At 35.8% G+C, this 13576-nt stretch overlaps 1 protein-coding gene across 2 annotated transcripts; it reads right to left on the minus strand.

Moving 5' to 3' along the window:
• Positions 1-1229: 1229 nt before the first annotated feature.
• On the minus strand, positions 1230-13165 carry LOC115963316 (zinc finger protein BRUTUS). 2 transcript variants are annotated; one of them, XM_031082285.1, is made up of 14 exons: positions 12705-13165; positions 10302-10511; positions 8701-8895; positions 8246-8613; positions 7388-7616; positions 6910-7078; positions 5554-6795; positions 5236-5401; positions 4864-5082; positions 4630-4767; positions 3865-4099; positions 3676-3735; positions 2597-2668; positions 1230-1884 (listed from the first exon to the last, which is right to left on the minus strand). In XM_031082285.1, exons 1-14 carry the CDS (start codon positions 12993-12995, stop codon positions 1750-1752), a joined length of 3729 nt encoding a protein of 1242 aa, XP_030938145.1. In that variant the 5' UTR covers positions 12996-13165; the 3' UTR covers positions 1230-1749. The 2 variants fall into 2 exon arrangements, 1 of the variants encoding a protein (XP_030938145.1); XR_004085794.1 differs by lacking the exons at positions 1230-1884; positions 2597-2668; positions 3676-3735 and having other exon boundaries at positions 4012-4099; positions 4887-5082.
• Positions 13166-13576: the final 411 nt, after the last annotated feature.

Genomic DNA, 13576 nt, shown 5'->3' on the forward strand with positions numbered 1-13576 from the left:
TTACGTTTCACTTTCTTTTCCCATTTCTCTCTTCTTTCACTTTCAACTCCATGCTCTAATTCTCTTGGGTACTGTGTTTCTTCACACCATTGTTTATGTTTCTCTCCGTTGTTTAATGATATCGTGTTCTTCTCTCATTCTTGTTGCCGTTTTTTCTAGTTCTAACAATCTTGTCCTCATATTCATGGGTACTATTCCTTTTATACCTAAGATCAAGCCCAAGTGATTTCCCTTCTTTACCCTTGTTTTCACCAACCATTTTGTCCTAAGCATTCAACCAATACCTACAACATACCGTTCTAGCCGTGTGCAGGTGGGCTCACTACCTTCTAGTTGCTAGAAGTGGGTTTAGTCCTACTACTTGCTTAGCGACGAACTTCTTTCCACTTTTGGGCAAAAGCCAATTTGACCATAATACTATTATCTTTCTCTTTCCCATAATGGAAAACCCTCATTAATCTCTGTACTCTCTAACATGCATCAGATGGTTCCCACCAATTTTTTACCCATTTTGGTAAAGATGCTTTCTTAGCAAAGCATCTCCCAAAAGGAGTCTTGACAGGATACCAAAACTAGGTCTTTTCCCCCCTTTATCAAACCACACCCTTTGTTCCTCTTTAGCCATGGGCCCTGCCTCCCTTGCATTGGCTAGGTTTCAGGTTGCCTTTTCTGTAGCTTTTGATTTTGTCTTGCTTCTTCATGTGCCTCTTGTTGCTATGGTGTTGTCTTGTTTCTTCATGCGTTTCCTGCTGCTGTGGCTTTGCACAATTTCACCTTGCTTTCCCTTTGCAGAATTAGAATTCATTTTTATCCATTTATGCAAGCGCATTATAGGCTTTCTACCATATATTGGATTGGGCTTGTTGACCCCTTTTGCTTTTATTCACTATATTGAGTTCGGCCTGTTAATTCTTTTACTTTATTTTCTCTTTATTTATTCACTACATTGGGTTAAGTTTGCAAACCCTTTTTACTTTCTTTTCTCTTCATTTATTCGCTACATTGGGTTGGGCTAACGGTCCCTTTTTCTTTCTTTTCTCTTCCTTCAGTTCTGTTGGTACTCACTCATTGGGCTCTATTTTATTATCAAAATACTCAACTTTTTTAGGCCATCACTTAGACCTTATTTATGCATTATCTTCTCTTTGGACATTTAAAATATGGCCCGATTACTTGACATTATATATAGGAGTAAATTTCTAGACAATAGAGGAAAAATGTAAAAAGAATTGAACAAAATTCACATTTCTGGTTAGGAGAAAATTTTTACTGTAAGATGAAAGAGCAAAGAGCAAAAGTAGCATATATACTACTAGTGGCTGCATATTAATGCAATTTCCTTTTTTGGCTAATGTTACTGTCCAAAGCTCTTTGAGGACTTTGATTATTCTCCTAGGTGCGTGTAATGCCCCCAACCCACACACATTCCAAAATGCTGGTTAGAAGTTTTGAATCCAAAACCTCATGAATCTCATGAGACCTAGAGAACTACTAGGTCAATCTCTCGGGGTTGAACATATTAATGTAATTATCTCTTGTAGTTGTCTCAAATCTCAATTCTTGGAGACGCATCTTCCAAACAAGTGGACCTTTAGGTGGCTTCTATAAAAGCAATGTCCTTCACTGCTTATCAGATGTAGGAATCAGTAATAACCAGTTTCCTGGTAAGGGAAAATTTGATTGGCTATACAAACAAGTATTTACAAACTACTGTGTATACATTCTTCAAGAGGAAAAGGGATCCTCTCATTAGTGTGAAGTGGGGCAAACTGTCAACTCACTCTTGATCACTCGGGTGTTATATGATCCACAAAATCCACACTTATGATACAACCAGTGGAAGCTAGAGCTGCCCTTTCTATCACAGTCGTTGCAGAGTATATCCTGGATGGCCATATGAACATTTTAGTTAGCATTTAGACCAGGAGCTGTAAACAGAATGTAAATTAAATTTGCTAAATGGAACCTCTTTCATTATCATAATGATGCATCACACAAGTTGTATGAGGTGTGTCTACCAGTTCATTTTTCTGAAAATTCAACTCAACTAAACCTTAATTCCAAACTAATTTGAACTGTCTGAAAATTTATATTATTGGAGTAAAGAAAAAAGGTTATAATAAGATTTGCTTCAAATTTCTAAGACTTTGCGATCCAAGTGTACCCTCCAAACTGGACAAAAAGTGTAAAAAGGAAATCTGATGTTGAAAGAAAAGTCTTTGCATACTAAAGGTAAAGCATGGTATACTCTAGAAGGCCAACTAAATCAAGATCGTCTAAAATTGCAAATCACATGGACTGGAGATAAACTTGCTGCCAAACATCATTAAAAAGAAAAATGATACTTCCAAACAAATAAAATCTTTCCAGCACATGAATGACTTCCATAAAGACAGAGCTAAAGTCATTATCCTTCCCTTCCAAAGGAATCTGATTATCAGTCTCCCTGTAGAACTAAATGCAACAGTTTTATCTCATTCACTTGCTCTCATTTTTTTACTCTCTCTCTCCCTCTCTCTATATATGTGTGTGTGTGTGTGTGTGTGTTTATCTACATCCATGTTTATGTGTGTGTAAGATTTAGAAGCAGGGGTACCTGACAACGATCCCTATATTCCTCTGGAAGCTCCTCAGCCGCCAACAATGCGTCAAGCATGCCAAAGTAGACCTGAGTTGGCATTTTGGTTATAAGAATTTATTTTTTATTTTAAAAAGCACTAAGTTGGTATAGAAAAGACTGAAGTAAGATGCTTCTGATATTCTTCTGCAGGTACATGACAAAGCACCTTTGAGAATCATTTTTTCCCCACACAAAACACTGTGCCTATGCAGAACCATACTATACACTATTCAGAAACACTCAAAACAACATCAGATTAACAAAGGGGCGAAAGTCAAAAAGAGAATTAATTTTATAGTTCTAACGCAAAATTGTAACATACAATGGATTATCAGATATTACATTAAATTGAATACAGTACAGAAATTTGACACAATGATTAATGAGCCCTATTTATTGACACTGATGAATTATAGACTTTGTATGGTAGAAACTGAAACTGACTTGCTTATTGATGCATTACATCCTTAAATGCAAATAATGCCATGAATGATGATAATAATATATAAATATATAAAAAAAATTCTAGGGCTGACATGGGAGCTGTTCTATTTTATATACATATATGCACACATACATGTGCATGTGCGTGTGACATTTTCATCACCTTTTGTACTAATATATCAAGTATACATTTACCATCTGCAAGAAATACAAACAGTTCTTATACAAGTCTCAGATAAATTATCCTACTAGACATCCACATGGAAGAAACTTTGAATCGGCTTGTGAACACAGCACCATGTTAGTGCTGAGATCAATATAAATGTATACTCATTCTTGATAACAATTAAGGGTAAATTTGTTAAAAGAGCGATAGTAACAATATTGGAAAATATGCTAATTGGAGAAATTAACTTCTTGTTTCTTGAAGATTGAAAGAACGAAGAATCCAATTCTAAAATAGGAATAGAACTTCATTCATTGCCATGTTTTCCCCAAGTAACCAACAGGTCACCAATTTCAGCACCATATACCAGATAAATACATTTTTAACATATTAATAATAGAAACCTCAGTCAGGTGGTAATTGAAAGGGGGAAAAGTTCTCTTACCGCCATATCTCCTAAAGATTTGCTGCAGATTGGACAAGTGTAATGACTGCAAGTGTATGCCTAAGAGAACAAAACAAGGTTTGAGATTAAAATCAACCACTTCTATCCAATTCTTTTCAGGACAGACAAAAAAGATGAAAAAGTCAAAAGGACAGTTTGGCAGAACAAAAGTGTGGGATAGACAGAGACCTGAAAGCAAGCTGAATGCATATAATGACCACAAGGTAGACCTCTGACTGTATCACTTGATGTGAATAAGAAGTCGCAGCAGATTGGGCAGTTTGTTTCTAAACTTTTCTCCAGACACTTGTGGTTCACTAACTTTATTCCCAGGCAACAATTGCATGTCATGCAATGAAAATAATCTATTCCAAGACCTCTCCCAAGACGGCATAAATTGCAGAATGGGCAGTGATATACAGTCCTAAAGCAAGCAAAATAAGTCACTGTTTTTGTACAAGCACACAGTGTAATGAACCCCAAAATTTAAAAGCCAAGGTTTGAGAAATCAAATTACACAGCTCAATTGTTGTTTTTCACAAAAAAAAATTATCAACTGGAAGTCACTAGCGTTAATGTGAACAATAATTTTAATTCTCAATTTTCCATTTAAGTTACAAACAATTTTTACATTATTTTGTATCCACTTATAAGCTCTTAGGCCAGGATAGTTTAGCCCAGTAAACCTTTTTGTACCAACCATTGTGTAAAGCATTTTTGTATAAGTTTAGAAGGGAAGAAAAGACACAAATATGAACAAAAGAACATTCTTTATATTAGTTTCCGGAAATCTCTTCATCTTTTATCCAAAAATTACAGAGAAAAGGATAAAAGAGAATGATTCCACTGTACTTTAACACCGTTGTAATTTTTGGTTTTTTTAGCTGGCTGAATTTAAATGCTTTTGATAATTATTAAGTTAGAATCTTAAATTTCCAATAAGAACTCGTGTACCTTTCATCATCAAAAAATTTACATATATTGCAATAATACTTGGCCATGGAAAATTCATTGCATGAAGGTGTCGAACATATTGGCCCAACTGCTTGAATGTTCAAGCAACGCATGCACATCATTTCTGATGTTGCTTTCCTGCAATTATAAAACAGAACATCAGAAATGAATGATTGATCCTTTTTTTTTTCTTTTTCTATTTTCTTGGTAAGCAAAATACGTAAAAAATATCACCTATCCATAGAATGATCGCTCACATTGTCATGGCAAAATCTACATGTAAAAAACTTGCCACAACAAGCAGCACGCAGTTTGCAGTTTCTTTTGTAATGCTCACACCCAAACACTCGTTTCTCAGGATCTCGGAATGATGGTGAGCATTCCACATCTTCACCATTAGAAGTTTCCCCAGCTACTGATTTTGGCAACTTCTGCTGAGCTGCTATCCAACGACTAAAAATGAACCAGGAAGTAATAATAATCAATGATTCGTGACCAAGAGATGAAGCACTTTAAATTCCATGAACTGGTTATTTATATCAGACTGAATATGAATAAAACCTATTTGAAAATCTCTAAATAGATTATTAGCGCATTTGAGCTAACCTAGTCATAAGATTCTGAACAAGATACGCCTTCCTCCTAGGATCAAGAGTCGAGTCCTGATAAACCTTTCTGATCTCTGACTCAAGCTCATTTTGATTCATACGGAAAATATCCTTCCAACCAGGCTTGAACATCTGATCACTCTGGTCCAGACTTTCTTGATATTCTATACCGAGAACAGAAAACATTGAAATCAGTTCAAGCCATTACACCAAAAAAAATTTGCACTTGACACATGACTGAGCACAAGAACAACAATAAACATATAAACATGTGAACTTGAAACTATGCAGTTCTCAGCAGTAACAAAATAAAAACCTCTTTGATAGGTGCTGGTTTCCAATGTTTCAGTCTCTGAAGTTGACCCTGGACTTCCTTTCCAACACTCATTAAGCCATTCATTGAACATTGTGTTTTTGGTTGCCTGTTTCCATGTGTCCATCATTTTGTTCTGTTCATCCTGAGTAAGTGCAGAAGTTACCCATGGTAACATCGATTGTAGCACTTCAGCACCTGTAGTCCCAATTATGCGACCCACTATTTTGTCTTGCTCCTCCACAGAGAAATGTCTGCCAAACAATGGCCACAGCTCAAGTTCTTCCCTGAAAATATGCTGATCCAATGTCACTCTTATTGATTTGCACATTCCTTGAAGCTTAGTAGCTAGCTCGTTGTACTTCCTAACAGAATCACTACCATGGGCAGAAGAAAATCCAATGTTATTTCCAGCTAAATCCTCTGTCTTATGTGCCTTCTGCAAGCTTTCAAGAAGTTGTGAAAGCTCATGAAGAACAGAAGATATATCTTCAAAAAATTTCTCTTCCTGCTTATGGTCTAGTGTGTATGAGTGACTCACATTATGAAGTGCTTCCTTGGATTCCAAGGCTGGAAACACAATATCATCTTCAGCATTACTATGAGCTCTATATAAGCCCCACAACAGACGAAATCTTCCAATGAACTGCCGAAAGAATGTCTCATCACAGTCACTAAGCTTTCCAGATTCAATGTCTAAATACTCCAAGTCTTTGCGTATGGCCTTATGAAATTTAAATATGTTATCAATCGGTCGTTCTGCACACCCAATATCAGAAGAGCTATTTTCTGTTTCCCAGACAAAAAGACTGGAGTTAAGAGATGGGGCAGAAGAGCTGAAAGACAAGGAACGTAAAGACTTAGCAGTAGAAAGAGAACCCAACCCTAGATTATTATTGTTTACACCTAAACCAGGTACACAACAAGTTTGATCACTACAACATTGTTTCTGGACATTGAAAGTCTTTGAAGGTGGGTCAGGAGCATTGCCATTCCTGCATAACACTGATACATTATGTTTGAATGGCCTTTTGATTGCATCTGCTTCAGCTGATATTGGGCTGTCTTTAGCAGACAATGTGGAAGCACGTGCACAGGATGATCTATCAAAATTTTCTTCAATATCAGCAAAAGTTTTAGCAGGGCAGCAACCAGTTGCATTTGGAGACAAGCACAATCCTTGGTTACGAGCCTTGCAAGCCCAACCAGAAAAGAGGGTTACCAGAGCTTTATCTGGTGCTGGAGCTGAATTAAAGAACCACTCATTGTCAGGTTTATACTATGTAATTATAAATTTGTTGAATATTATTTGTTTAATATTCTTTCTAGAAGCAACTATATAGGAAACAGATGTAGAACCTGCCAATTGCATGTTTTCGAGGAATTTGCAAGCTTCATCTTCAGTCAATGATCCTACCAGCCATGGCAAGACGCGTTCAATCAATTTCAAGGGCATCACGCATAAACTTTGATACAAAAGTTCTCGCTGTCTTTTGATGCTGAAGTTCTTTCGAGCAAGTGGAAGAACCTAGATATGTGGGTAGGTCAGCAGAGATCTTAAAGAGTCAATGGGGATGTTTAGTATTATAAGTTTCTAGTCATGCAACCCTGATTAAGCCATTTACTGAATAATGGTAAGGCTTCAGATACCATCTTTTGTTAGAAACAGGAACATAAAATACATTTTATCAACCTCCCATGAGCTACTGATTACTGTCATGTATTATCATACTGCTTAACTTCCACAAAGGCCCAATTACTACAATTATTGCTGCATAAACTCACAGCAGTTACCAAGCATCCCCAGAATAGCTTATTACATCAATAGGGAACTCACCTGAACTTCCTCATTGTGGAAGTGCCGCTGTGTAGTTTCCATAATATGATCAGCATGTGAGCATAATTTTGCATAAAACTCAGAAGCTGAAGTTGAGGTTTCTCCTGCACTTTGTATACTTTCAATCAAATACCTAAACTCATTGAATTGGCTTTCTTCTTCCGCATGCTCCTGGAAAAACGAAAATTCTCCATCTACCGCGGGAAATATAACCTTGTCCTCAGCAATACTGCAACCAGATGAAGAAAAGTGGGGTAAATTATTGTGCTGCAGCAGTGCCAATTATTAAACTTCCACTCCAGCAAACCTCTGGCACAAAAAAAAAAAAAAAAAAAATGCAAAAGTAGGTCATATTTTAGTTTCATGGTGAACATATGAATGAGGCAGACCAGTTCTGAATCAAATTACCAATGGAAAGATTATTGACAATCATACAGAAGATTACTTCCGGAGTGCAGACAATTACACCATCAGAGGTAGTAGATCATTCTTTAAATGGAACTTTGGCTTGAGCATTGTTTTCTTTCTAATTTTCCCTTGTCCCTCTATTGACATCTTTATAGTTGAAAATTTGGAATAAACATGCCAAAAAAGGATTATACCAGCATAATTAGCACCCAATAATGAGGGAGCATTGGAAAAAAAAAGGGGGGGGGGGGGGGGCACAGAAGAGAATGAAGAAACAGAGGCCCTGACAGTAACTAGAGCAGTAAACACATTGATATTTATAAACACAATCCCTACCCCCTACCCCACCCCCATGCACAACCAAAGAAAGAAAATGAAGCTTTCATTACATTAAAGTAAAGAACTAGTACCCTAATATGTCAGCTGCATGATAAAATGATAAGTGGATACCTGTGAAAGATGCAAACCTCAGCAATAAATTGCAACCTCTCATTGAAAGCTGATAGATTAGTGAAATCTCCAGAAAGTTGTATCTTCCTAGCCTCCTTGGCTATCTCATTCAACTCTCTTTTAATAGCATTATGCCAGAGCAATATTTCATTTATTGGATGTGTTCCAGTGGTCTCTGAAACATCAGTAACTGACTCTAGATATTTCCTTTTCCCAGTCCTGGTAAACTCACAAGCACAGTTTACTTTCTTTAGTTGAGAAGCCAATGTGCTTGCATTAGAATCTAGGCAACTTCGGAGTTGAGGATTGTCTACATAACTTCCAGCTGTGTTAGTGCTGCTCCTCCCTTCCACCCAGGTAAAAATGACCTTCAATAGCCAAGAGTTGTTGTCAGACAAATGTACCTAGCAAATCGTATACAGAAATAATTAAATGCTCTGAAACCGAAAATTCACCTCTTGAAGAAGCTTTTCCGCTGGGACTATCTTGTTTAAGCACTTCCGCAGATCCTTATATTCATCGGGTGAAATGGAGGTTGAAATCCATGGAAGGAACTCTGCCATCATATTCACTGGAATGCTGCACAAGAATTGCCAGACCAAAGATGCCTGCTCTTCAAGCGAAAACTTTTCAATAACCAAGGGGAAGACCTAGCATAATGAAAGAAAACAGATTAAAAGCAAAACAGGAATATATATATATATATAGGTAAAGAGATATTTAAAGAGTTGACATTATTTCTACGCTAATATTGGTAAAAATTACTCTCAGCCCTATGGCTTAAATACATTTGAAGGGAATATATGTCAATATCTTGACAATATTGACACATATTCCCAGTCATAGGTGATAGGACACACTATTCAAGCATGCAATGCAGCAAAAGACACAACAAGGACATGGCAACAAATCTTGATCTCCATGGATATCAGCTTACTTCCATTCCTTTTTTGGCAGTCCTCTCTTGAATACTTATCTGAACTTGTGCAACACCCTCTTAGAGCCCTTTAAAAAACAAAATTGTCCCCCCCTCCCCCAAAAAAGAAACCCTCAAAATGCTGAAAACCTTGATCTCTTCAATCTTAAAATTAAATCTCTCCTATCTATCTATCTACCTATATATAATAAAATTTATTATTTTCTTTATAAAACTTGCCGAGATTAACATTTCATTAAGAAAGTAGCCATTTCTGGCATTATAGACAGTTTTCAAGGAGTTTCAATGCTGTGGCTAATTATGAATCCTATCCAAAAGAGACAGCTACTACATCAAAGATTTTGGAGTTTCACAAATTCAATCACAAATGTGCATGGGTATATATTTGCTATGTATAGTACTTTAAAAGTCTTCCAAAGTCCCATCAACTAGATATTGTAAACTGGTGTTTGCAAAATGAGAAATTTTGAAGTTGGGTCTTCAAATTATTCGTGGCATTTTTCTGCCGGTAAAGGGATGGGGATTACCACCAATGTGAGTGTTTGTGTCTTTCACATGAAAAGATGGTCCTTAATAACTGCCCAAACAATGTCAGCTCTGGATAATGATAATAAAAGGGTTAAATAAGTCGGACACAGACATATAAAGTAATATTCGACTCCAAAATCAATCTTGGAAAAAGAAAAGACAAACTTTATACATGGTTTTTTTCTCTCCTCAGTCCACAGAAACAGATCTAGTATATTTTCTGTAAGGCATGCACTTGATAACCAAATGCAACGTATGTGAACCACCAGTAAGAGAATGATTGGACACCAAAACTTCAAATTGTTGGGTTGATAAAATACGCCCTAGTGCTCTCCCACCATCACTCCACACGCAGCTACAGATTTTATTTATTTATTTTTGGCTGGAAGTGGTACACCTCTTGTACCTTATCATGTGTAGAAACTATATATTGCAATTATATATATATTGTAATCCTATTGGATATCACAGCTTTTAAACACTGATTTTCATCTCATGAATGGTCCAAAACTATTATCAGTACAAAAGTTTACTCAAACAAGAGTCTGAATACACAAACCAGAATGCAAAAAGCAGCAAATAAAGCTGTACCTGCTCCTCTTCCTTAGCCATGTGCTGGCTAACTGATGTCTGTAGAGCTCCTGTACAGGAAGCTAATTCCCTTGGAAAAATTTCATCATTTTGTGTGCAAGAATTTAGTAGCTCAAATAGGTGATCAAAAAGATTACTTTCACCCTTGTGTTCAAGGGAATACGTTTGTGCTACATTCTTCACACGTATGTCAAGAGCCGGAAAGATTACCTGCAGTTTTAGGATATCATGCCATGACCACTTTTATATATAGCATAACAAAAGATAAAGACAAAGTCACATCATCCATGTAAAAGGATCCACTCCATTTGAAATTGATCCATCTCATGGTTTAGATTTGATAATACATATCTAAAGGTGTATCTAGTGCTACATCATTTGAGAAGTGAAAGTATATACACGAAATAAAATCTTAACCATGAAATGGAATGTCTCCATTTCAAGTGAAACGGAGGTGATCGTGTTCCATCATTAAAATGTTGCAATGAATCATAGTAGATTCGGTAACCATCTTAATAATAATAATAATAATAATAATGACAACAATTTATTATTATTATAAAAATTTGTCTTTAGGACGACCTCAAGAATTAGAGTTTTCCTAATGTCACTTCACACAAAAACAGCAAGCAAGTGGCAGTTGGTGAAATTTTAGATTTTATAAATAAGATTTTATGGCCTTAGATGTTCCATTGCAGCCTATAGAACCATGAAAATGTCATGCAATGGAGAAACTCCAATAGGGAATACTGCATAATCGTACTCTACAAGTAAAAATCAAGACTTTATTGCCATCAATAATATATTATTTTGATTTAGATGATAACAGCTGTTTATAAGAATGATTTTCCTATAGATGCTTACATACGTTAAAACTTAACATTCCAAAAATCAATATAATGTATGTATATGTCAACATATCAATTACTAGGATTTGTCTACCAAAAACGGATTGAACACGGCTAGTGGGCCCTACATTGAAAATATTTGAAGAAAAAAAAATTCAAAGTGGTACACAATTTTTTGATGAAAAAAAAAAAAAAAAAATCATTCCACAATACCAGAGATATTCTTTTAGGATTTTCTGTGATAAAAAAGGGGCACATAATAAGCCCTTTTTGAAAATCTGTTGATTCAGTATCATACTTTTAATACTTCTAGATTGGTCTTTTTGATGAACTTAACAAGAAGAAAGTAATTCAGCTTGCTCAGTTTCTCCAAATGATTTTTGAATCATTTGAATATGCTGTCTTCGATACAAGCTTCAGACATGTATCCTTGACATGCGCTCAAGGAAAGAATTTAATTATGTAAAGAAAAAAAAAAGATTTATCTATTCTACCAATTGCAAGGGCGTTTCCAACAGCAAGTTTTGTTAAAAGGTTAATATACATCCAATGGGAGATCAACCGATGAATGATTATCACATCGAGAGAGAGAGAGAGAGAGATAAAAGTTAAAAATGCATTACGTTAAAAAAATTTATTTATTTTATTACTTATATTAATTAAAATTTTCCAATTTACTTTTCCTGTATTTTAGTCTTCACACACTTTGACTAAGATCCTATCTCTGCTACTGTTCATCGATGCACCTTTTTGGAAAATTTGAATGAACCACTATCTAGAGGTGGACAAAATTAACCACTACAGTGTTAAAACGATTCTACGTCCATTTATATTCGATAAGTTATATGATTTTTCATCCAAGAACTTTGGAGAATTTTCTCGGATTCCTTTTTTTTCAAGATTTCCCTCAATAAAATATAAGAAACCAAAAAAAAAAAAAAAGTAAGGAGAATCTCGTATACACAGAGATGCCCACCCAGAATAGTCAGGAAATCTTTCCAGAGATGCCTATCCAGAATAATCGGGAAATCTTTCCTGCTATGTTATGATTCACCAAAAACGCAAACACACTAAAGTAGGTGTTAACAGAATAGGAACTTTTTTCTGTTAAGGTAGCTTAACAGAAAAAGATACAAACTGAAATAATCCAAAGAGTTTTATAGATATATATATTCAGATTACAAATCAATACAATAATCAAACGAACATAAAAGCAAAACTGCAGTAACGATTTTTTTTTTTTTTTGAAAATAGAAAACGCTTTTGCAAAGAGACGAATTATTCTTTAACCAAAAAAAAAAAAAAAAGTCCAGAATTAGGAAAAACCAGAAATAAAATTTTGATAATGCTGAAGGTAGCAATATTAGTATAATTTTCTGTATAATATATACAAAGAAAAGAAAATAATAATTATTTATATATTAATAAAATCATATAAATACATTGAAAAAAAAATTACGACAAAATATCAGGCTCCAAACTTTCCCTCTGTGTCATTCATTTTCCGAGCAAATAAACAAAAGGCAGAAAAAACGAATCATCAAAGAAAATGTACCTCGTCTTCAGCATTGGAGTGGTGCCTGTAAACCGATCGCAGAAAATGGTAGCGCTCGAGCAACGGCCTGATATCGGTGCGCCTCCCCGTGGCGAAGGCCATGGCAGATCGGTGAAGCGCGTCTAGCTCATTACGAATCGCTTTGTGAAAGAACAAGAAAATCAGAATCGGTGAGCTCACCTCCGAGCTCCTCACGCAAACAACAGTTTTCGTAGACGAAGAAGAAGACGAAGGCGAATCGACCTTGTTCACTGAATTCGGTAGCACCGCCACACCTCCCGGCGTCGCCATATCTCTGTCAAAACTTTCTCGGGAAACTTCTCTCTGTTTGGTTTTGTTTCTCAATCTAAAATTTTTGTTTGTTTTTGTTTTTGGTTTCTGTTTATTTTTGTTTGTTTTTGTTTTTGGTTTCTGTTTTTATCTCTCTTAGCTTTGGCTATTTTCAGAGAGGTTTGGTTTGGTTTGATAAGAAAAGAAAGTTTGGGAGAGGAGGGGAAAGGGGGGCCATTTTTATAGTTGAGTCTGTGACACGTGGACAGAGGGGGTGCCACGCTGGATAGTGATGTTTAGCAAGCGGTGGTCACGTGAGGGAAAGTCGCTGACTCGCTGGGCACGAGAATGGCGTGAGAGAGCCTGAGAGAAGAGTGCGGTGAAAAAGCTCTTCAGCTCTGCTGACTGGTGACTTGGCGACAAAAGACCACGGTGAAGAGAAAGTAAATACGGATTACAAAATATCATGATATTTTCAGATAAATGGTAAGTTTACAATAATTTTATAATATCTTTTTTTTATAGAATTTTGACAATTTTATAATAAATTTAGGTTGCACGATATCAATGGTTTTAATCTGAGTTTATCAATTAAATTATTT

Source organism: Quercus lobata, chromosome 10 (assembly GCF_001633185.2).
Source record: "Quercus lobata isolate SW786 chromosome 10, ValleyOak3.0 Primary Assembly, whole genome shotgun sequence".
NCBI classification, from domain to species: Eukaryota; Viridiplantae; Streptophyta; class Magnoliopsida; order Fagales; family Fagaceae; genus Quercus; species Quercus lobata.

What these genes read in the sequence shown, in the direction of transcription:
- LOC115963316 (XM_031082285.1), bottom strand. Translation starts at nt 12,995, where the DNA reads ATGGCGACGCCGGGAGGTGTGGCGGTGCTACCGAATTCAGTGAACAAG. An exon ending in CGAAAACATGCAATTGGCAG is followed by an intron (nt 6,796 to 6,909) that starts GTTCTACATCTG and finishes TCTTTAATTCAG; the next exon opens with CTCCAGCACCAGATAAAGCT. An exon ending in AATCTTTAGGAGATATGGCG is followed by an intron (nt 2,669 to 3,675) that starts GTAAGAGAACTT and finishes ATGCCAACTCAG; the next exon opens with GTCTACTTTGGCATGCTTGA.